Source organism: Tauraco erythrolophus, chromosome 24, assembly GCF_009769465.1.
Source record: "Tauraco erythrolophus isolate bTauEry1 chromosome 24, bTauEry1.pri, whole genome shotgun sequence".
Lineage (NCBI taxonomy): Eukaryota > Metazoa > Chordata > Aves > Musophagiformes > Musophagidae > Tauraco > Tauraco erythrolophus.
In genome coordinates, this window is record NC_141488.1 from 8,284,173 (window position 1) to 8,308,568 (window position 24,396).

The following is a 24,396-nucleotide window of genomic DNA, read 5'->3' on the forward strand; positions in this document are numbered from 1 at the left end:
GGGCCAGCGGGGCCAGGACAGCCACCGGCACCTACGGCCGTGCCGCTCCGCTTGACGCACGAGAGGGAGAGCAGGAGGACGGCCGGGCAGGGTCAGTGCCGTACCTGCCCCACCACACGCTGCCATGGGGCCCCTCGCTCCATCATCATCTGGAGTCTCATCCCCTCAGAGCAGGATAACAGGAGGATGTGACTCCGATTTCCAGCCGCACTGGGAACATCTCCCACAGCATTCATTCCCTTTGTAAATCTTTGCCTTTCATCATGAATAATTCACTTGCAATACTTACAGATGATAATAAAAGGCCTACAAAACTCTGCACAAGGCTGCAAAGACCTATTTAATTAACTAACTTCAAGGAAACTTGTATTATTAAACAGATGCTATTTATGTCTTCTGTCAGGGATCAGGTGTGCGTCAGCGGGAGCTGCCAGCGTGCCAGGCAGGCAGCACCACGCTGCCGTCGGCAACAAAATCAAGCGCGGATGCGCCTGGATTGCATGGCAGGATTTCAGGGCTCCCACGGATGCACCAGTCCTCCTTGGCACAGCCCCTGCACCACCTCAAACACCCGGACCCAGGGCACCCCCCGCTGCAGAGGCTGCGGTGCTGCAGGGCATGCTGGCACGCAGCCCTTGGGCACAGACCTCCCCCCAGCCATTACCCTGCAGTGGAAAATTGACAACCTGGCACGGCAGAGCAGGACACTCCAGCAGCCCTTCCCTTTCCTGCTCCCAAGCAGGCCCAGGGCAGCCAGGCTGCCAGAGGAGAAGGGCACTCATCGCAGCCAAGGTGGCCCTTCCAGCGGCTAAGGCACGCTGCCAGAGCAGACATGGGCAGCATCCACCCAAAGCAGAGCCATGTTCGCCATCTCTCTGACTCCAAACCAGTTCCCAAGTTTTCATCCCATTTCTGGATGAATTGGGAGGTTCCTTTCCACTGCTGCGGGTTGAATTAGTGTTGTTCACAAAACGTTTTCCCCTGCGAAAGCTTCCAGACCTAGAGGGGGAAGAGCACTCGTCCATCCACCGCTCCGAGGCAGAGCAGACGCTTTGAGCGGGATGCTCCAGCTCGGCTGACAGCGCCCCAGGCTCTGGCGTCAGCCCACGGCTGCGGGCAGCAGCGACGCTCTGCCTGCTTCGCTCCGCAGCTTAGGCACCGCAGGCGGAGCCCACCACAGCTGCCCACAAAGCCAGCGAAGGCAAGCTGTGGGATGCTGTGCCCAAAAAACTGCAAGGCATGAAAAGCAGGGAAGAGATGCTAACGCAAGGACAGATGCCTCAGGACCAGCCCAGCACGGCGGCAGGTCCCTGCCCGCGGCTCAGGCTGCGCGTGGGCGGCAGCGTGCTGCCTGCTTCGCTCTGGTCGGTGAGTTCCCCCTGCACTGCTGGGCTCCAGCAGTGAAACGAGGGAGCAGGACCTGCGCAAAAGGCAGCGAAGGCTGAGAGCATCAGCAGGGCAACCCGAGGGCTCCACTGCTCGCCCTCTCTTGACTATGGCTCTCTTCATCAAAGCTTTTCATTTCTTCCCTGAAATTGTCTTGTCAAGAGAGCCTTAGAAACATTCAGCACCATTTGCTCTGAAATTCTGTGGAGAATATTTGTTTTTCTTCACCAACTGTGGTGTCAAGACTCAGTGAAGTAACTCTTGGAGTGGAAGGGACGTGTCTGGGAAACAGTTTCCTTCAGCATAGCAGATGGGTAAAGTCACCTTCCAGCAGTTGAGCGCTGGGTGTGAGCTGTGCTCCGGTCTCTAAAAATAAAAGCAATAAAAGCTCCTTGTGGGGCTGCTAGAACATGTCAGCTTGTATAAAAAATACCCATGGATTTCACCAGTAGGATGCTGGATACGAAAATGCTGTCAGCTCTGGATTAAGACAGTGCACAAATGTCCATCCACCCTGTTAACCTAATTACCATATGAAATGGCATCATCACAGTTCGACTCATCTGACAAAGCAGTGCTAGAGAGAGCCACGTCCACCCAAGCACACCGCGTGTCACCGCATGCGTCCCAGGGATCCTCGGCTTCCCCAGCACGGCGGACGGGAAGCCCTGCTCTCTCGCCACATGGAATGACTTGTTTGGCAGCAGCCCAGTGATTCCCACGTCCCACCTGAAACCACATGGGTTCAGAGACTTGGTCCAGTTCGGGGCCGGCTCGCTGCCCCCGCCCCGGGAGCGCGGGGTCAGTGCTCTACGCCTCTGCGGGGGCTGCTCACACCTGCACACCTCGGCCGTGCATCTGGATCACCTGCGCCCGGAGAGTCTGGATCCCGCTCAGGATGGTCTTCTGGTGCTCCGCCAGCGTGATCCCCAGGCTGAGGACATCTCTGCAAAACGAGCCCTGCGTCAGCCATGGAAAACGAGCCCTAAAGTGCCCGACACCCACCGCTCCCGGGGCAGCGCGGGTTTCAGACCGTCAGGCTGCTGCGGACCTGCTGGAGTAAGAAACCCCCAACCTGTTGTCCCAGGCAAAGCAACACCGACCCTGACCGGGAATCCGGGGGCACCGCACGGCTGCGGCATGCCAGGCGTGGGACGCTCCGGCCCTGCTGCCCCGTGCGCCTGCGTACCGGTTAGATGTGACTCTGCTTTCTGGAAGGAACAGGTAACGCTGCGCTTGCCAGAAACTGCACGTTTGAATCTCAGCTTCAAAAACCAGCAACAGAGCTGCACAGCACAGCGCAGCCCACGCCAGCGGGCTCTTACAGACCTGTTTTGGAACATGTGTCCTCTCGTTTAGTGATGCCTGATTGTAACTGCAAAGCAGAGCGTGCTCGCGCTGCGCCCACCAACATGCGATCATAGCCAGGAAACCAGTTCACTTACTGGGCCGTCATCCTGGCCACCGATTCCAGGTAGCAGTAGCCTGCAGCGGTGAAGTTGTCTTTGTACCTGCCCATTTCTATCGCTTCCAGCCACTCGCCCACAGAGCTGAACGACGGGAAGGCTGAGAAGGTACGCTGGGTGAGGGGGATGGATGTGCCATGGGACCTGCCAACAGAACAGGGAGGTGAGGAGGGAGCGGGGCACGGCACGCCGGAGCTGGGAACCAGCAGGCGAAGCAGAACAGCCGGAGGGAGAGCAATCACCTGGTGCACGTGGAGCTGGGGCATGCCGGCGATGCCGGACCCTGCACCATCTTGCTCAGGATGTTGTGGATGTACGAGAACTTTGGTCTCTGGCTGCGGTCCTTCTGCCAGCAGTCGAGCATGAGCTGGTGGAGGGGCAGCTGGCAGTTCAGCGGGGCGGGCAGGCGGAACCCGTCCTCCACCGCCTTCATCACCTGCAGCAGCAGAGGAGGGTATGGGGAATGGGGTCAGGCAGCGTGATGCAGATCACAGGCACACCCCTGGGGCAAACCCCCCTCCTCGCACCCCGACGGGGGAGCAGTGGCGGCTCCTCCTGCACCACGGGGCCACCTGCACGCCATTAGAAATGGCAACATTGGCATCTACCGCGCGGCCGTTGGGGACTCACGTCCTGGTTGGACATGTCCCAGTAGGGCCTCTCGCCGTAGGACATGACTTCCCACATGACGATGCCGAAGCTCCACACGTCGCTGGCGGGACTGAAGTGGTGATACTGGATGGCTTCGGGGGCTGACCACAGCACCAGGCTCTTCCCATTCTGGATGGGCAGGAGGAGAGACATGACACGCTCACGCAGCAGGACGCAGCCGATGCACGCGCTTCCCGGGCAGCCGTTTGTTGTGCCCTGCCTGGCATCACACGGCAGACCCCGACCAAGCCCACATGCCACACGCAGGGTTAGGACTAAGAGAAACCCTTTGCCTCAATTTGTTTTAAAACGGCCATGCGACCGTATGCTACACGGGAACGTGAGTCCTCAAATATTAATGGGAGAGGAGAATGTCTCTGGGAAGAGCTGATGGCATTTTGTACATTAATATTTAAAGCAAACCGGTTCAGAGCAGCGCAAACACACAGTCCCTCCACCCTGGCTTGCTCTCCTGTAATTAGCAATCCCCACCTTGGCATCTGCAGAGCCCTCCAGAGGCACCAGGGGATGCAGGTGACAGACACCGCAGCTAATTGTAATCAACAGCGGGCAGACCTTGAGCCCAACACCACAGCCCCACTGCCCCGCGGGGGGAGCAGCCAGGGCTCCCACTGGGTCCCCACCCTCGGGGGACCCTGCTCTGTACCCGGCGGCACGCCAGCACCGGGGCAGCTCTGCTTGAGAGCTCTGCGGCACGGCAGCCACGGCCGAGCTACAGCTCTGTGCGACGCGCTCGCTGGGGGTCACGCTTTGCCAGGGCCACCAGCCTGCTCACGGCTGGCAGGCAACCGCAGCTCGCGGCAGAGCGCGGGCTGAGCCCGGCAAACAGGCGCTTCCCCCGGGACACCTGTACCCCACGCTGGGACACGGGCAGTGGGTCGGGTCCCTGCGGGCAGCGCACAGCAGCCGCTGCCTCCCCAGTGCTCCCTGCAAACAGTAAGTGCTCACTGGACTGGGAAATCAATGCTCTTTAAAATATTAACGCTCCGTTAATGCGGTGTGCCCGCAGCCCCGGCTGGCACCAGTGAAATACATCTTACTGCTCTGCAGCGACACGCGTCGACACGGCATGGGGAAGAAGTGGGGAGGGAGAAAGAGCCGCTCGGCGAGGGGCTGCGGGCTCGGGGCCCATGGGGTGCTGCCCACCCGTGGGCAGGGGCAGCCCCAGCTCTGCACCCAGGGGCTCCCGCAGCTCCTCCAAGCGCGTGTAGGCACTCAGGAGACGCACTGGCTAGCAGAGCTGACGAGGCATGAGTGTGAAACAAGCAGGACTTAAATTCTTAATTGAAACCCATGAATTTCATTGCAAGTGATAAAACAGACAGAAGGAACCCTGAGGCTGCCAGAGCCGCCTGCAGCCACCCGCGGCCCCTCTGCCAGTCTGCCCAGACACGCAGCCAGAGGAAGAACGGTGCCGGACGGCTGCTGTGCAGCTCCTGGCTAAACACATTTGATTTCTAGTGAGAAAAACTTCTAAGGTGCAGAGTCTGCATTCGTACACGAGGAAGGAAACGGGAACCTAGCAGAAATACTGCTTCTGGGTAGGATTGCTAGGATTCCACCTGTGGAAGCTGGCTGACTTTGCACTTGATCCATAGTTGGCATTCAGAGTAGGCTGCACACCTCTCCAGGGATGCCGGGCCCCTCTCCAAGCATTCCTGGTCATGCCCTGCCTTGCAGCCAGGGAGATGCACCTCTGTGGAGGGTTTGTGGCCGTTCCATCAGCATTTTGGTTTCGGGGAATGTGACAATAGAATCTGGAAACGCAGCTTACCATGGTGGAGAAGATGGTCTCCATCTTATCTTCTTGTGGCCGTCTGAAACCAGTTATTTTGCAAGCCAGGCTGCTGTTCACAAGGACTTTGTGGGCAGCAAGGCTCTTATGCACGTAACCCATCTCTGCCAGGTACTTCATGCCAGAGGCAATCCCCTGCAGCATGCAAACAAGTTGGGTGGCTGTGAACTGTCCCTCGTGCTTCTGTAAAAACAGAGGAGAGAAAGCCAAAGGTGAGTAATGTCCAGTTCAAGGGGGCACTGCCAGCAGAGCCTGAGCAGGTGGCAGACCCCAGCAGTCACTACTGGCTCCCACAGCACTCACCCTGAGGAAAGAGTCCAGCACGCCATTCCCCATGTACTCCATCACGATCATCATGGTACTCCCTGCACAGACAGACGAGGAGCACTGCGTGAGTCCTGCCTGCTGCTGCGGGCAGTTCTAACGCTGTGGGGGTCAGAAATCCAGGTGCTGCAGTGCCCGGTATCGAGGGAGACAAGGACTGTATCTCGGGCAGTTTGCCATGAGCAGTGGGTCCGAGGCTTTCCTGTGGTTCCCAGCTGGGAACACGCAGGATCCCCATATCAGATGCTCCTTTTATCAGGACACTGAACCACATCACAAAGGAGGACAGCACTACTCAGCGAAGGCAGAAACAGCAGCTCAGCCCAAGACTCGGGGCAGAAATACTTCCTCAGCTAACAAAAAGGCTAGTCAAAACCAGCACACGTGCTCGTTTCTTTGCATTTACATGAATATCCATTTAACTACAGCATCCGCAGAGTAGCTCAGCGCACACACTCCCACGAGAGCTGGGAGCAGCCACAGTCATCTGTTTTCCTGACAGAACCTCACTTCAATTTGCTTTTATGAAGAGTGCACAGTTTTGCTGCTAAGCCAGTCCTGCTACCCGGATTTATTAATCTCGCTGTAAGCATTTTATTAATCACCAGAATGCTAAACAGCTAATACATGAGGAAACACCCGATTTCCAGAGAGCGACAGTATGGCACCTCCAGCAGCTGGTCATCGCTCCGAAGCGGCAGCGGAAGCACATCACGGGCACAGCAGCCTTCCTCTGCTGTGCCCAGCTCGGGCTGCCCGCATGGCACTGCCCCCCCTCACCTCTGGTGATGACCCCCTCCAGCCGGATGATGTTGGAGTGGTCGAACTGGCCCATGGTGCACGCCTCCGCCAGGAAGGAGCGCCGCTGCTTCTCCGAGCACGCGGCCCGCAGCGTCTGGATGGCGACCGGCAGCTCCCGCTTGCTGGGCAGCTTCAGGTACCCCCGGCAGACTTCCCCGAACTCTCCTGCGCGGCAGAGGGGCGAGTTAAACAGCGTCCACGGCCACGGCGGGACGACCCTCACCGCTTCCCTCGAGGGGGTATGTGCTTTGCTTTGGGACCACGAAGCACATTCCTGCAGCACGAGATGTGTCTCGCCGTGCAGACACGCGAGGTTTTCCCATCGTTACCCCGAGGCTTTGCCAACCCCTGGACTCAGAAACACACGCAGCCCCGCGCGGCTGCAAGCTCCCCCGCAGAGTTTGTTCCACCACCTTCCCCCACCTTTGCTGAGCACACACACGGCTCTTCAGGCGAGTTTGGCACCGGCGTGTGACACTAAAGGCATGTGATACCACAGCGGAGTTTCTTCTTCCCCTTCCTACACCTCCAAGCCGTTCTCCCTCTCTCTCTCCACGCTCTGCTCAAGGGCATGTTGCATTTTTTCTCATGAAAAGCAGATTGACCCCGGCTGGGGGGTTCACGCTGCCGGTGCCTGTCCCGTCCCGCTGCCCCACTCAGCGCGTGCAGGGGCCGCGTCCCGCGGGACAGCGCTCGCAGGGCAGGATGGCTCCCGCAGTCGGAGGCACAGCATCCCGCGCGGCACAGCCACGCGCTCGGCAGCAGGAGCTACCAAATGCAGAACACAAAAGGCCAATATTGGCTCTACAGCAAAAAACGTGAAGCTATGAAAAGCTTTATTGATTTGAAAGCCAGGTACTTGTTCGGTCAGCAGTAAGACAAATGCCCTCCCAAATTCCTCATATTTAAACGTATTGCTGACTAATTTTTCTGGATTTTTTTTCCAACACCAATTTGCTTCTGACAGGTATGTGGGATTAGTCTCAGCTGCTCCACTCAGCAGCTACAAAGAAAACCTCCTCTTCTCCTCAGTGTCCTCTTGCCTTCAACACCGTCCTTTAAGCGGGTGGGCAAGCCCTTCCCTCTTCCCTTCCTCCACCTCTTCTTTTTCTGCAGCTGAATTTATCTTTAGGAAAAGAAATGACAAAGAATAATCATGTTTCCCACGTTCTGGCACACATTAGTGATTAAGGCTCTAGGGCCCAGTGAGGGGATTTTAATTTGCTTTTAAGTTTTAGGCAGTGAAGTTGATGAAAATCAATAAATCATTAAGTTCACATATTTATAAATAGTTTTCACGCTGCTGTCAAACTGCCCAGATGCAGATAATTGCTGATGCTTTCTGGTCCGCGCGTCACTCTGCTGGCTGTACTCAGTGCCTCAGAAAAACAAACGGGAATGCAAAATCGAGATCCCGAACAAAACACTCACCAGCCCCATTCCCACCTCCCCGCTGCGAGCTCGTATCCCTCCGAGACAAGAACAAAGGTCTGCAGCACGTGGGAGACACCGTCCAGGTGGGCAGAGCCCACGGGCAGTGGCGGCAGAGCCGGCACGCGCCCATGGCACGGTGGGTTGGGCAGGACCGCAGCAGCAGCGGCACAGCACCACCGCGGCCCCATGTGCCAGGGCGAGAGCGGAGCGGGACGGGGGACATGCACAGCACACAGCACCGCCACCACCCATGGCACCACCACCACCCCATGGCACCGCCACCGCCCCACGGCACCCACGAGAAGGAACTTGCCTGTCCCAATGATCCTCTCAATTTTAATACTAGCGTTATCCAGCTCTTTGGCAAAGAGGTGCACGGCCTGCATGGGGTCTTCGCAAGTGTCAGGGTCGATGTACGTCCTCCTGGTCGGTATTTTAACTGCAGGAAAGCAGGAAATGCACAGAGGGCGCGTGAGAAGGGCCCCGCAGAGCTCCTGTCTCCTGTCCCAGGACACGCTCCGGCAGGTTATCCACCTCCAGGTCTGCTGGCAGGACTAACCTGCCACCTTTCTATAAGCAAAGGAAAAGACTCGGCTTTCAGTGTGCCCGGAAATTTCTTGTGGGATAAAACGAACCAAATCACTCTGCTCCACTGCCACAACCCCCGGGTTAAAGGGGAGCAGCTCCTTCACTCCGGCGCAGCTCCCTCCCGGGCTGAGCCCACCCACAGCGCTAAGCCTCCAGTACCCGAATCATCTCCAGTCAAGAGCTCTGGGAAAGACAATGATAATAACGAACAACAGCCATGTTCCAGGTCCCCTTGATTAGCAGCACCGGCAGCAAAGTCCCTCCCACCAGCAGCTACCATCTGCTGCACAGCGAGCGACCCTGCTGGGGAGCATGTCCGGGAGAGCCGCACGGAACGAGGCCGACCCGCTTACGGGAGCCCTCGCAAAGCTCCGGAGGGAAACAGCCACCCGCTCGCTGGGGCTTCCTCGAAGCCCTAATTCACATTTCCTGGAAACAAACAGCAGCACGAGGCTCTTCCAAGCCAGGTGAAAGGGCTGAGCCGCATCCCAGCAGCACGTGGGCTCTGCTGTTTCCGAAATGCTCCCGGAAGCAGAGGAGCATGTGTGCGCTTCACGGGCACATGCCAGGAATCCAATAAACTCATCAATCCTGACATCTGAATTTCCTTTGACAACTGTTGTCTGTAAAATTATTGCTGCTCAATAATCAAGAGTAGCCCCAGAAAACAAAGCTGTATCCTCATGTAGATGTTTGTGAAAAGCTGACGGAATAATCCGTACACCCTGTGGAAAGCTGAAAGCATCCCCCCGTCCGTCGGCACGGCAGTGACCTGTGTGCAGGAGGACAGACACTGGAGTATGGAGCTGTCAAACTGCCATCCCAGAGCCTCACTGCGCCGAGCCCCCGCTCCGGGATAACGCAGGATGACAACACGTCAAAGGCAAGGATGCTCTGTCGGGCGCTGGGTTACTAATGGCAACGACCACGGGCGTCCCCAGGCAGCCCCATCAGCGCGTGGCCAGGCGTCACTTACAGTGGAAGTACAGCTCCTCGTCGCCGTCCTGGCTGGCTTTGCTGTACCCACACTGCCTGCAACGAGAACGCGGCGCACACTGTTGCCCGGGCAGCAGCCTCCCACCGCAGCGCACCGGAGCAGAGCCCAGCCCGTGGCACGAGGAGCCAGCAGTTCCTCCCAGCGCCCACGCTGTGAGCCAGTGCTGCCCGTGCTCCCGACAGCCCCCGCTGCGGGCTCTGCCGCAGCCCTCCTCCCCTGCCCCCATCCCACAGCTCCTCGGCCCGTGCCCGGCTCAGCCCCGGCCCCGCTCACCTCCTCCAGACCATCACGCCGATCACCACAGACACCAGCACTGTCAGCCCCGCGATGGCCACCACCGCGATGACAAGGACGGGGTTCTGCTCGCTGGAGGCCACCGTCACTGCGGGAGGGAAGCGGAGCTGGTCGACAACGCGCCCTGGGACAAGCCCAAGGCACGAGGCAACCCCGGCTGCTCTTCCCGGAGCTGGCTGGCATCCTCCAGCCAGGCTGTGGGACAACTGACCCGCAGCACCGGGCTACTTCTTGCCATCCTCATGGCAATTCGTGTTCTGGTTCAGTTATAAAAGCTCGAGCTGGTGCAGCCAGACCACCGTGCAGGGCAGCACCGCGGGCACAGACGGAGCAGCCCCAGCGCTGCCACACCGGGCTCCTGGGTTTGTTAATCAGCGCTGAGGAAGGTCCCTGTTTATCGGAGGGACATATTAAAATTTATGGCTTACAAAGAGTTTTCCTTCATCACATTAATCCCTTCCCTTCCTGCTTTTGCTAACAGGGGTATTAGAAAGCTACATTCTATATAAAATTTTTATTGGCTTCAATTCATTCTGAAAATATCTTGTGTGGCAAATGGATGCAATTTAAAGCCCTGTTAAACACCATCTGCGAGTCGCACTGAGCCAGCCGGCTCGGGGCCTCCGTTTCCAGCCAGGGTGGGTTGTTACGCTGAAGCCCCCCCACCTCCCCGAGCCCTCGTCTAGTCAGGGAAATAAGATGCTTCTGGACTGCAGCTATGAAGGGAAACTGGGAAAAGGAAAAGCCCCGGCAAACAGCACTGATGGGGGCTGCCCTCACTGAACCGAGCAGTTAACAAGCCACGTGTCTCCTGGGCCGGGCTGGCAGCAGGGGTAAGCAGCCATCCCCTATCCGGGGGACGCATCCAAGGTCCCTGCAGCTGCACAGGATCATGCAGGATCGTGCCCTCGGCAGCTACGCCAGCAAGGACCAACACTCGCTGCCTTCCAGCATCTGCTTGGTGGCCCCACGAAAAGGGACCTGGTGAGATCTCTTCCAGCGCCAACATCACGTCAAGGCAAAACCAGCCCCAGTCACCCCGCTGAGCACTTTCTTGGGCAATCTCGGCCAAAGAGCAGAGACTCTGTCCCTGGCCCCTACACCAGCGAGGAGCCAGGGACTGGCTGCCCTCACTGAGAAGAATGAGGACAGACACCTCCAGGACAAGCCGGCCAGCAGCACCAACCTTGTTAAGATCAAATAGGAAAATGCAATTAAAAGCAAGTCCTGGGAAGTACCTGCTCTCAGACCCAGAGTGGGAGAGCCAGAGGAAGAGACGCTGCTCCACAAAACCAAGAGCACCCAGGGCAGGAGGAGCGAGCAGCAGCGTCCCCATGACGCAGCTCAAAGAGCTGCACGTCTGCAGGTGGGCGTGCAGGAGGTGACACGCTCTGCCAACACTTACGCTCTGCCAGCGTCTCCACTTCAATACTGGGGCTGTAGTTTCCGTAATCAGCCGAGGAAGATGTCCGGATTTGGAAAATATAGAGGGTGCCAGGCTTCAGGTTATTGACCGTCACGGCCGTTGATGTGGTTTTCACAGTCGAGTAACTTTGATCTCTCTGATCCTGTGAAATAATGAGACAGTGGAGATCTGGCTGGACTGGCAGCTGCGCCACGGAGCAGGCATGGCACAGCTGGATCTGCGCCTGCCTCCGGGTCCCGTCAGGATGGTCTATCTGAACACAAAACCTTCAACAGAAAGAATACATTTACGAGATGTCTCATTAATAGAAATTACATGGAAAGGTCACATGAAACGGCAGACGGAGCCAGATGACACGCTGTGGAGACAGGCGGAGGACGGGGTGGTGGGCAGCAGCTGTGCCACCCCACACAGCTCCTTTCCTGCCGCCTGCCCCGCTGGCACCGTCCCACCCCTTCCCGCTCGGCTTCGGCTGCTCGAGCCCGGGGAGTAAATACACGAGTATCAGCACACACCGAGTAACCAGAGCTGGCGGGTGTGTGTGCCAACACTCCTGGTCCCTGGGATTTTGCTCACTCGCCCATCGACCTACAGAGCCCTCTGCTTCAGCTACGGGAGAGCGCGATGGGCAGCCCCCGTCCCGCGGCTGCTGCCGGCGGTGTGACGGCGGGGTGGGCTCTGCCCGGCAGGGTGGGCTCTGCCCGGCCGGTGCCACTGGATGACCCGCGCTGCTCTCGTGTGCCAGAGCAGCGCATCCCCGTGCTCTGCCTCTGCAGTCTGCAGAGCAAACCCAGCCCACCCTCCTGCCCGCTCCTGCAAAACTTCTCGTGCTTCTGCACAGCCGCCAGACATCATTTTCTCAGTCGTGTCGGGTCCTTCCAAACACGCTTCCTGGCAAGGAGATGAGGCTGGTGCTGCCACGGTCCCGGACTGGGGTTATCTGAGGCCACCAGGAGTGGGGCCAGGTCATGTTCCCGTGGCCTCAGCATTGGCCTCTCCTGGATCCCATGTGCCCATGCTGCACCCTCATCACGCCGGGTCCAGCCCCGCGGAGCACCCCAGCCCCACGATCCCGCACAGCCGCAGGCAGCAGCCATCCATCGTGCCGCTCCAGGGCCAGGACGTCGCTGCGAAACGTATTTTCCATTTGATACACTTTTCCCCTTGAATCTCCATTGTTAGTCTGGCTTTAAAAGCAAAGATTAGGAACTAAGTTGATTTTCATGACAGCATCAAGAGCCTAATTTCAGTGAATAATTGCTAAACTACAGTTTGAATTCCCTGCCCAAGCAGGACATTTCCTCATTTCACATACCCTGAGGATCTAGCTGCTGCAGCCCATTTGCACTGGAATTACCATCTCGGGCTTCAGCATTTGCCCTCACCCACAGATTCCTCCTTTCAAATCTATCAGATGCTGAAAATCACATTAATATGAATCAGCTTCAAGGTAGCTTGTTTCTAAATACAGAATGCCATCGTGTCACCTGCACACTTTGCTTGACATGTAATCAGTTTCGTAACGAGCCTGAGCACATGCAGATAAGGTAATTTGCGGAACTGTGTCATAAACTGCATTTATTTTGATCTAGAGCATTGTCCCTGCTCTCTGCCCACCGATACTTCTTCTAAAATTCTCAACCAACCACATCTGTCAAAAAACAGCTACTTTTCAAATTAAGAGACTGTCAGAAAAACGTTTGCTTGTGTCCCCTCCTGCGTGGAAGATCACTCACAGCCCAGAGTCAGGGCTTTGGTGGCACTCGGTCCTAAACCAGTGAAGACCACATGGTCCAACACTTTCCCAGAGAGCAGGCTATGAATACAGGTGTCACCTCAAAGAGTTACAAACCCAGCGTGGTTTAGCAGTCCCTGCCTAGCAGGCTAATGGCAAGCACCCAAACCTCAGATTTCTAATGTCCCTGAAAAAAGCCATCCAATGCATAAAAAAACCCAAAAAGAATGAATGAAAATTATTAGCTTTACTCTTTCTCCCAGGGAGATGTCAGCATCAGAACTGGATGAAGTCTTGCTGCACAGATGGGAGAAAACAACACTAATTAACATGCACTCTACAAATAATCCAAACTTCCTCCAACTTGCACAAGCAGATTGCGTAACGCTGTTGGAGAGAAAAAGTCCTTATCGGCCCCAGTCGAAGCACATCTCTACTTCCAGGTGCCCGTAAAATCTCCCCAACAGCACCATCACGGACACGCACTCCCTCCCTTTCCCACCACTCAACCTTCACGCGGCGGGTGGCTGCTTATGACCGGGAGCGGTGGCACACACGGCACCCCCGGCACCGCGCTCCTGAGGGGCAGACGGGGCGGGCGAGGGAAGGACGCAGGAGCTGGCCGGGGCACGACCGAGAGCCGGAGCCAGACCCAGAGCCAGAGCCTACCTTCTCGTAGTACTTGACCTCGTACTCGGTGCCGTTGGCAGGCGGGAAGCCCGGCTCGTGCCACGACAAGGAGACGCTCTTCTGCTCCACTTTATCCGTGCGGATGTCGGTGACAGGAGTCGGCGCTGAAAACGCAGAGAGGAGAGCAGCAGGTGAGTGCGGTGCTGCCGACAGCAGCACCCCCCGTGCTCCACACCGTCCCCGTACCAGCAGCACCCAAACCCCCAGCAGCTGCCCAGCGCAGCCCGGAGCAGAGCCCCGGGACGGCCAGCGACACCGTGTGCTGCCGCGCTTTGGCTGCTCTGGGTCCGAACCGCCGAGCAAGTGCAACCAGATCACCCGTTACAAGGAATTTTATCCCTATCCTCATTTTCATCTTGGCTGCGAGTCCCACGCCAGCACGAGTGTGTTCAGTTGTGGTTACTCCATTTCTGCCTCTGCCCTGTGATGTCAGAGCGAAAACTTTTAGCAATTCAAACAGCTGAAGAGTGCCGTGCTTCTGCGGGTATCGGTAAGCACCCGGGCCAGAGCGCACCGCGGCGAAGGGGCTGCAGCGACCGATTCACCCGCTCACAGCAGTGGCCCTGCAGCGGGCACAGCAAAAGCTGCTCTGGGAAATCGGCTGTTGGGAGCTTGTCCCACTTCTCCATCAAACCCAGAGGTTTGCTGGAGCCCACAGAGACTCCCGTGGAGAGGAACAAGTCTCTGGAAAGTAAACTTAAGTATCTGTGAAATTCTGTATTTATTACTTAGCTCATTAATCTTTGCTGAAGAAAAAAGTCCTCCTGATGTTTTATTCATGATGATCTGCTCCTTGATTCCAAGTCCCTTCGGCTTTTGCTCAAAGACCGAGAGGACCCGACGGGCAGCCGGGAGCCCCCGTGCTCCTGCGCGCTCCCCGCCCCCGGCTCCCTGCTCCGCAATCCGGCCGCGCGTCATTCTGCGCTTCTAAAAGTAATCGGAGCAAATACACCGAGCCCAGAACTGACCGTTAAGGGGATACTGAACCCTTAAGGAAGGGAGAAGCCCACCCCGCAGCACGGCAGAAACATCATTAACGCTCCCGCCAGGCAGTGGGACACGGCGGCACCGTGAGCCCCGCGGCACAGACACGTGCCAAGGTCTGCCTCCTTCCCGGGGACCCAGACGAAGGGCAGGACCACAGAGATTGCCCACGGAGCGAACCTCTCCTGCCCACGGCAGACTGCCAAACACTCCACAGCTTTTGGACCTCTGGCATTTTTTGCCAACGTTTCTGGCACGAGGGAAGTCTGCGCCTCCCCCGGCGCGGCAATGCCGCGGTGCTGCCATCCTCCCCACGCCGGTCTGTACGACAGCGCGCGGGAAACGGCCGGTGCCAGCAGCACCCGTGTGCGGCAAAGGTTCCCCTCCTCTGCCAGGGACCTCCAACGCCACCAGCACCAGCAGGAACCCTGTGCCTTCTTGTGGCACTTCAAACACCACTAAAGAGTCTGACCAAATCCGCACCAGTCGGGCACACTTTTGCTCCAAACCCTGCAAACTGCTCCTTATTTCCACTTCTTCAGAGCCAGGCTCAGGCTAGCACCAGCTGCAAAATGTCATTTGCTGTTGGGGAGGAGCGGTGAGAACGGTTTTCACATGTAAGAAATGTTTCAACAAGATTTAAAAAATAAAAAATAAAAAATCCTTAACTTCCTTCATCAGTCTGGCAGACACACGCTGACCCACATGCACAAAGAAAAGCACGCACAGGCGTGCTCGCAGCTCTCGTCGCTGGGACAGCGGGGTGATCCCCACCACAAGCCTTCGGCCTCTGCACGAGCACACGTCGCTGCGTGTTTTACAGAACGACGAGTGATGCGGGCGGCTGAGGCTGGCCCGACGCTCAGCTTGGGCTTTGCTCCTGTAAACCAAGTTAAGCACTACTTGCTGTTTTATATGATCCCCATCAATAAAACATCACACAGATGCCCTCCTGTATCTCTGAATCTTGCAAACAGACTGAAGAAACCTGAACAACTGGTCCTGACTGTTAAAGTCATCAGGAAAAACCACACTTACTTCGTGATGGGCTGTAGAGCAGAACCCACGGTACATGCCAGAAAAGCAGGCACTGGCCTCAAACATGTTTAAAAGGGATTAAAGAAAAATCACACGGACTATAAAGCATTTCACACTGTGAAAAAAATGTGTTTCCCATCAATATTTTAAGCTCCCCTAACATCGCCTCTATTCTGAAAAAGTAAACATTAAATTATTCACCACTCTGCCTGATTTTATACTCCATTCTGTCGTACGTGGGTTTGCTCCTCTTAATTAACCAGTGCACCAGTAAAAAAGGCATAAACCCAGGTGTGGGCACCGAGTCCTCCACTGAACAACCCCCCGCACCCAAAACCCCCAGGGAACCCTCAGAGAGGGACGACCGCGGGCACTCACGGATGGAGCTGAACCACGGGTGCAGCAGGAAGAGCCCCTCTGTGCCCGGCCCCAGGAACGCGCTCCCCACACCCCTGAGAGCCGGGGCAGCCGAGCGGCAGCGCCGAGCGCACCGCGGCCCGTCCACGCGTGGTCTGCTGCTCCCTGCACTGGGAGAGCGGCAAGCGGATGGACAGAAGTTGCCATCGCCCCCAAACACCTCTGCTGCCCCCCAGCACACGTAGCTGGTGCTGGGCAGAGCCAGCCAACCCCTCTGTCACCAGTAACACCCCGACACAGAAAACACACTGGGCACTGTCCCGGGCAACTCCTGCCCCAAGGTGCTTTCCAAACCAGAGACGCAGCCTCGCCACTACTGCGCAGCTCTTCCAGCTCTGGTTGCTGCTGCGTGGAGGGCAGAGACCCGAGCGCCCAGCCTCGCCTGGGGCTGGCTCACCCTGCGCCCACCACCCCTCCTGGCTGGGGCACGCGCAGAGAAGTCTCCTTCGGAACGTAATTCTGCACAAACCACTTCTCCACAGTCTCAGAACGGAGAACGCATTTCGGCACTGGCTGCATTATTAATCTGCAACAGATTTAAAAGCCCTTTAAGACAGGAGCCGGTCCCTGCCGGGAATATAAATGACAAGGTCCCAGAGTGTGCATTTACACAGCTAACGCAGCGCTGCTCCTGCAGGTAAACAGCTCCGCTCGCTCCTCAAACACTTTTATTTAGTCCCACGCTGGGGCCAGATTAGAAAAAACACAGTATTAATTTTGCCTCCTGCAGACTAAATAGCATCTTTTCTTTTCCCCCGCAAATACAATGAACAACTGCTAATTCCCTCTGGTGACTGCCGAAGGGGAAGGGCAGCGCGAAAGCCGCGCTCAGAGCTATGTTTAGAGGAGCAGAGATCTGACAGCTAAATAGGGTTTTGTTTCTTTGCTTAATTTTTCCTCTGAAGCTGCATTTCTGCAGCCAGAGTCTCCCTGCTGCTGCAAACGACTTCCAAGACCATCGTATCGCAGCCGCCAAGGAAGCCACCGCTGCTTTAGGCACCCCTGAAGCCTCCCCTTCTCCTGATTTCTGGCCCCATTCAGCACTTGTGCGACGGGCTCCCACGACGAGGGGCTCCAGGGCTCGGGGCTCGCGGAAGATGGCTCCGCAGAGCAGCTCCGCGCGCCGTCTGTGCCAGCCGCAGCTCCGCGCCCTGCCTGCACCGCTGCCCGCACAGGTGCCCGCCGTGCACAGCCTCCTCGCAGCGGCACAGCCCTCCTCAGAAAGGAGCTTTACGGGAAAACCAGGCTGAGAAGCCACCTCCCCAGGGGGTGACCACCTCCCTCTCTTTGCTGATAAGACACAGGTTAATCATCACTGTCACTCCTTGCCCATAGTGCCACAGTGGGAAGAACTGGGCACCTGTGGACAGCGTGGCTCCAGCCGGGCACTGCCCCGGGAGGGGACACCTTCGGCAGCACAAAATTTAAGTGTTTCAGGAAATTTCCTGCGCCTCAGCTGCTCAGCTAATTCTGAGCCACCATCTGCATCCGGAGACTTGACAGCTCGACAAGAGACAGTGATTTTGAGCAGATTACAAGATTAATTACGCCGCATTCTTCATGTGCATTTCGGTTCCTTCAGGAGCATGCAGTGTTGAGTAAGGGCTTGAGACTCTCACTCATCCATGAGGAAAACTGGATTAAACAGAGGAACGGCAGCGGCACGGGCTGGTGTCACGGACTCGCTGCTTCACTCCCTGCAGAGGACGGGCACTCGCTGCCCTCACTGCCCTCTGGTCCCCAGCACAGAGCTGAAGCTCCGGGCCAGGCGGCAGCTCCCAAGCACCAGCCCCGCTGCCCTCAGCCCGACACCGGCCGGGAGCCTCTGGAGGAACGGCTCGTGTTAAGCTCGTTGAGCTCACTCCTCCCTTGCTTGTACGCTGGCGCGAGAATAGCCTGAGCTCAGGAGACAGAAGATCATCCCAGAGTGAAATCCATCCTTGAACAGCAAAGATCCTAATGAGGAATGACATCTCCACTGAAGAGCGGTCTGTGCCACAGCATCCACCCAACGGATTCACAGAAATTATTATATGAGGGAAGAGAAAGCAACAAACACATGCAAAAACGTTTGATCAAGTGGTGGGAAAATTATTTATAATGAGATCAAAGTTTAATCTCTTCAGATGAAATTGTCGGCCAATTCCTGCCAAGAGGTACGTGGGGATCATCTGTCTCCATTAACCGTGGTGTGGCAAAGGGCTTTCATGCGAATGAATGACGTAACCACAGAGGAACAGACAAGGGCACGACAAGCCAGAGCTGATTTTCCTTGGGCACAGCTCACAAGCGAGGAGGGATCGCCCCCTCCAGCCAGGGCACACCGGCAGGTGGGATGCTGTTCCCTCACCTCAGGGAACAGAAATGAGAAACACGAAGTGGAAGGGGACACTTAGAGTAAGAAACTGTGCACAGACCAGCACAGAAGAGAGATGAAATCAATTGGTTTGATCCCAAAGGATAGTCAATATTTGAATTATCTATTTTAAGGAGGATTTTTTGCGAATGGGCTGAAAACGCTTCTTTGAAGGTACTTTCTTGTGATCTGGAAATTCCAACCGCAGCTGGATCACAGAGCAGACTCGTCCCTTTGGAGCCCAGGCTGTCGCCACACTCGCTGCCGCCCGGCCGTGAGCCAGCACCACGCCGTGGGAGACAGCGGCAATGGGCTCCTCCAGCACAGGCGGCTCCTCAGCTCCCCATGGCACCACCAAAACCCCCGTGGGAGCGGCGCAGGTTGGGCTCTACCCGCCCTCCCGCCTGTGCTGTCCTGTGGCTGAACACATCTGTGCCACCGGAGCAAACCGAGAGGGACTGGGGCACTGCCACTGTGTCAGGTGGGCAGAGCCCATGGATGGCACCCATGCCACCTCCATATCCTGCATCCTCCCGGCAACAGAGCCACTGACGTGGCCACGGAACAAACCCGTCCGCCCCAGAGGTGACACGCGAGTAAGATGGCGCAGACAACTGTCACCTCGGTGCCCCGGGGCAAGGCACCGCTCGCCCGCGTTACTCAGCGGCCGTACCTGCGAGGCCGGTGGAAACGTTCACCTCGGCGTACTGCTGCCCGGACAGCGGGCTGACGCCCGAGACGCCGTTGACAGCCGCCACGCGGATGGTGTAGTTGACGTGGGGCAGCAGGTTCACCAGGGTGACGGTTCGCTCCACGAGCCCCGTCTGCTGCGGCACGAAGCCCACGCCGCTGCCGCACTGCTCGCAGCGGCCCCGCGGAACCGCCGGGCACCGGCCGCACCACAGGCTGTAGGTCAGGTCGCTCCGGCCGCCCGCGTCGGCGGGCGCGCTCCACTCCAGCACCAGCGACGACTGCCGCAGGCTGTACACCAGGTTCCTCGGCGCGGAGGGTGGACCTGGAAGCAGAAGAGTGTCTGTGCATGGGCACCGTGGCTTGGCACCTCCCTGTGCCACTTGCACCACACCAGCCCAGGTTCAGCCGCCCCACAGCTGGGAGCCCCACTGCCAGTTGTCACCAGGAGCCCCACCGCTGGCTGCCACCGCCCAGCCACGCTCGTTCTCAGGCAAAGCAGGAGGGTTTGCCATTGCTGTGCGGGCAGCTCCACGGCATCCATCACTGGAGCAGCTGAGGTCCAATCCAATTAACTAGAGGCCATTTAATTAAAATCTGTGAGCTATATTGACTAAATGACTGTGCCCTAGTTTTACCGGGGAGTCTGCAAGCCCGACCGCACATCTGTCTCGTCAGACCGCAGCCTCAGCCTGCGAGCTCCGGGGTGTAGGGACGGCCTCTCCATCCCCTCCCCACCGCGGCAGCCCCCTCGTGCAGGCACGAGCTCCCAGGACACACATGCCCAGGTGGAGCTCCCGTGGGTGAGCAGAGGGACGGCCTCGGGCAGCCCCCCGGGCACCCACTTGGCTCCGCGCTGAGTCTGGATCCCCACGTCCTCGCTTTACAGAGAGCCCCATTTCAGCGAGACGTACGTGTGCAGGAGGCAGACGGTGGGTCCGACGGGGACCTGGAGTAGTTCTTCTGGCACAAACAGAACGTGGAGGCTTCCTTGTGCGTGAAGCTGTGCTCAGGGCAAGGAGAGCAGAGAGGAAGACGAAGGGAAAGCTTGTAAAATCCAGGAAGGCAAGCTGAAAAGACAGAGAGAGGGAGTTACGGGAAGAACACCACGAGATGAATGGGGGATACATCTGATGATTGCGTTTCCCCATTTCCTGGGCCATCCTTTGCTTGCCGCTGACCAGCAGATATCACCCTCCAAGCTACTTTCCCTGAGAGCCTGCGTGATCCTGGCACCAAGAGAGACATGCCCTCAGTTTGATCCAGAATGGACATTTGGGTGCTGTAGCTCTGCACTGACTTCCAGGCTGGGCGACCCTTCCAAGGGGCGGGAGGAATGGTCAGACATCAGCTGGAGCAAGGCGAATAGGGAGCTGGAGCTTCTCAAGGGACATGGGGGACACGGTGGCAGCGTATGGAAAACACATGGCTTAGGGTTTGGAGTCAGGTGTGCAGAGCAGAAATGACAGGGGAGTCACAGAAGGACTCGGCAACAACACCAAAAGGGGAAGAACATCAAAAATGGAAAAAGTTGGAGACCTCATCAGTCACCAGAGCTCCAGACACAAACCCAAGACACACAGTCACTGGCAGCTACAGCTTCATCACTGCGGATTACGCAGCAGCCACTGCTGGCAGCGAGGTACGGACTGAAGTTCAACAACAGCAGCATAAATTTGCTTTTATAGGTCTACACACACTTCCCTCACCCTTTGCAAAGTACCTCTGGTCCACAAACAAAGCAGTAATTCACACGCTGGTCAAGGACTTGCTTGATCTTTACTACAACCCGCGTGCAGCCTACGAGCAGGGCACGCAGAAGCCAGTTCTGCACGAAAGACCTATCACTTTACAAAAACAACAAAAAAGGCTGCAAAACTCCATACAGCAGTTTGCAACAGCTTCAGTTTCACCCTGAAACACCTGAAAAGGAAGCAGCCTGCACACAACCGTGTGCCTGTCACTGCTGGGTGTCCCCAGCAGCAGGGGATGGGGCAGGGTCTGCCGGCGCAGGGGTCCCCGCGGGTCCCCCCAGCAGCGCCAGCCCGAGGGGCAGCAGGTTGTCTCTGCTGGATTTCAAGGCAAACAGAAGCACTCCTGTTTGCTTGGCTGCTTCATCCTCCTGATGCAGCGCTGCTGTCTGCTACCCCTTCATCAGCTCCCTGAATATTTAAACTTAATCACTTGTAAAGTTCCCAGATGAACAGCTCCACTAACGCCGTCCCTTCTCTTATCATTTTTAAGGAGCCGGCTGCTGAGACTGTTCCTTTCAAAGCAGATTATTCCAGTGCACTCTGGTTCATTAATTTTTAGCATGACATAAAACTGGCAGCTACAGCTGTGATCTGAGGACAAAGCCGCAGAACAGCACAGGGCAGAGAGGATCCTCCCCTGGGATGCTGAAAGTGGGCGAACATCGAAGAGGAGGTTATTTCACTTGCCACAAGGCCGTTAGCAATCCAGTGCCCTGCACTCGCACACCGGGAGGGCTGAGGTTTGCCCTCCCCGCGTCCCTTCACCCCCCCGCCACCGGCACACGGCAGCCAGCAGCTTGGCAGAGCTGGGAGCAGCAACGCACACGCGGTGTTTCTGCCTTTCTTACATGATGGGTACAGCCTTCCACGAGCTGCCTGAAAGCCTTGCTCCTCACCAGGCAAGATCTTGTGCTGTCGTGTCACCCAGCGTGAGCCAAGCCTGCAGAAAGCAACAGATTTGGCATCCTCAAGCCCCTTCCAGTCATGCCCAGGTAACAAAGAGAGACTTCCTTGTATCTGGAATAGAAACGGCAAGTTCCCAACTGCTGTGGACTCGACATTACATTTCTATAGCAAAACTGAAGAGTTAAATTGTTAAAATGGAGAATAAAAAAAAAAAAACAAACACAAAACTTTTAAAAAACAAGAGAACCAAAATTAGCAGATTATTCCTGGGCCCCTCTGGGCTGAACTGGACAAGACAAAGCGTTTCAGGGCTCTGCAGTCGCCCAGACACAAGGGGCAGCCCGTTGTCACAGCGTCAAAGCCTGAGCGCTGCCTCGAGGTTCCTGCACACCCTATCAGGCAGAACAGAAAAATCGATCTCGTTTGCAAACTCGACGGGACCTGAGCCCTAAACCCGGAGCACGCGGCCGCTGTCCCTCGGGTCCAGCGGCGAGGCTCATGGCCACGTAAATCTGACATCTCGTCGCAGGAAATTGGATGTTTTCAATTAGAAGCATCTTTTGGGCTGTGCCTCCCCGTTTTCTAACAGCTCAAAGTAAGTTTACAACAGCGTCTGTCAGAAGGTACGTTGGTTAATAACGGCACGAAACGCCTCAATTTGCTTTTCCCTGAAACAGGCACTGTGACCCTGCACGAGCCCGTCCCCCCAGGCGCCTGAGCACAGCTCAGCCCGTGGCTCACTCGTTAATTTTGTGCCTCAGTTGTCTGTATCTGACGCTTGAGAAGAACAGAAGTGCCCCAGCACACGTGATGCATCATGTGTCCATCGCTGCTTCTTTTCTCAGATGTGTAAACTCCCACCTTCTTCCACCTCATCCCACAAGTGTTTTTCATGGTCCCCAGCTGGTTTAGGCGTCCCTGTCATTTCGCAGTGCTCATTTTTGCCGTGGATATGTGACAGCTCTCAAGAGAACAGGCCATCAATTTATAGAATGAAATTCTCTTTTTCGTACACTATTTTCTATTCCATTCCTTGTCCTCTGGTACTACCGTAACTTAATTATCAAATAATAAAATTCAATAATACATTCTCCTAGAGCCAGGGGGAAGCAGCTGGACGGGTCAGACAGCTTAATTGCCTCTCTCCAGCTCCATCATCTCTGCCCACACGAGTTACTCCCTGTTCACCAGGCGTCCTTATTTCACTGACCGAGAGAGCACGTTCCCTCCTCGACATAACGCCGTCATCACACAGGATCAAACCAGCAGCAGAACAAGCACATTGATCCGTGCTGCAGCCGTGCAGATCACCCGGCACGATGCACCCACGGGAAGGGTTTCTCTTACCGACGCATCTGCTGCAGCTCCTCGGACAGAGCAGGCGGCTCCATCGAGAGCAGAGGGCCACGTCCTCTCTCCTGCTCCGTCTGTGCCACGGGGAGAGCGGGGGCAACTGAGGATGCGGAGTTGAAAAACGCATCGTTTCCTGCTCAGCTGGCATGGGACAGCTTTCATTTCCCTCCCAGCAGCTCAGACCTCTCCGTCTCACTGCACCACGAAGCTGCCAGCCAGACTACTCCTGCCAGCGGCTCCTGGGCACAGCCTTCCTCTCCAGCCAGCGACTCGGAGTCACAGCTCCAAGGACGCTGCAGCTTCTCCTTCCCCAGCAAGGATCACGACATTTTCTAAGCCACAGTTAGCTGCGTGTTCAGGTTTTGGCTTAGAAAACAGCAGAAGAGATCCTGATTAACTGGCAAAATGGCATCAGAGTTTGAGCAGCTTCATCTTGTTAATCAATGATCAGTGATTAAAAGCAACTCGCTAAGTGCACCAAGTAGGACAACCCGACTGCAGGACAGGCTGTGTAAGCTCCAGGGTTGATTGCAGTTGCTGTTCAAGTCAAGCATGGCCAAGATTTTGCATGCAGCAGTAAAATGGAATTCTTAATCACCCTGGCAGTATTTACCAGCTGGTCAGCAGCATTTTACGTCGTGTGCTTATTACGGTCAACGGTAGCAGTGACGGGTATCTCGAACAATTAAGCTAACCTTCGTTTTCTTTTTGAAGTGCGGAAACATTAACCGCACTGATGAGCGGGAAACTGGGATAGAACAACTGTATGACTTGCACAAATTTATATAAGACAAACAGGGTCTCTGGAGGCCCGACCAGCATGCTGACTGCACAACCAAAGACAGAATTTGACCCTTAAGGATTCACAGCTTTCCTCTGCAAATGCTCTGCAAGTTGGTTTACACACATTCAAAGAAAAAACTGGCTTTTAACCAAACAAGAGCAAAGACTGAATCCTATTCCAGCAGCCTCTTGGACAGACACCGCTCCTGCCAGCGTTCCCCCATGGAGCGGCGAAGCTCAACGCAAAGCTGCTGTCCAGAGAACATCCCCCCTCCCGCAGCGCCACGGCTGCCACGTGCAATCCCACCGAGCGCGGAGCCGAGCTGCGCGTCTCCGACTGTAACTGCATGGGCAGCAACTCGCCTCCTCGGGAAAAGCCAGTCTCTAGGAGAGCAGAGAGGTGAGCGAGCGGAGGCTCAATCCTGGAACTCTGGCAAGTTTAAAGGAAATTCCCCCTCTGCCACCTGCCCCGGGACTGCACGCCGGGGGACCGCGTGGCTGCGGCTG

At 56.6% G+C, this 24,396-nt stretch overlaps 1 protein-coding gene across 1 annotated transcript in view; it reads right to left on the minus strand.

Annotated features, from left to right (window-relative positions):
* Positions 1-2,217: 2,217 nt before the first annotated feature.
* Positions 2,218-24,396, minus strand: part of EPHA10 (EPH receptor A10) — a 35,707-nt gene continuing 13,528 nt past the window's right edge. Inside the window, exons 4-17 of the mRNA XM_086625931.1 lie at positions 20,008-20,163; positions 19,077-19,418; positions 13,588-13,712; positions 11,163-11,325; positions 9,737-9,845; positions 9,443-9,498; positions 8,192-8,317; positions 6,424-6,609; positions 5,623-5,684; positions 5,299-5,502; positions 3,483-3,632; positions 3,095-3,288; positions 2,832-2,996; positions 2,218-2,332 (exon numbers count right to left, since the gene is read on the minus strand). Of these exons, the coding sequence (XP_086482057.1) occupies positions 2,218-2,332; positions 2,832-2,996; positions 3,095-3,288; positions 3,483-3,632; positions 5,299-5,502; positions 5,623-5,684; positions 6,424-6,609; positions 8,192-8,317; positions 9,443-9,498; positions 9,737-9,845; positions 11,163-11,325; positions 13,588-13,712; positions 19,077-19,418; positions 20,008-20,163 (2,153 nt within the window). The remainder of the gene's footprint in view (positions 2,333-2,831; positions 2,997-3,094; positions 3,289-3,482; positions 3,633-5,298; positions 5,503-5,622; positions 5,685-6,423; positions 6,610-8,191; positions 8,318-9,442; positions 9,499-9,736; positions 9,846-11,162; positions 11,326-13,587; positions 13,713-19,076; positions 19,419-20,007; positions 20,164-24,396) is intronic.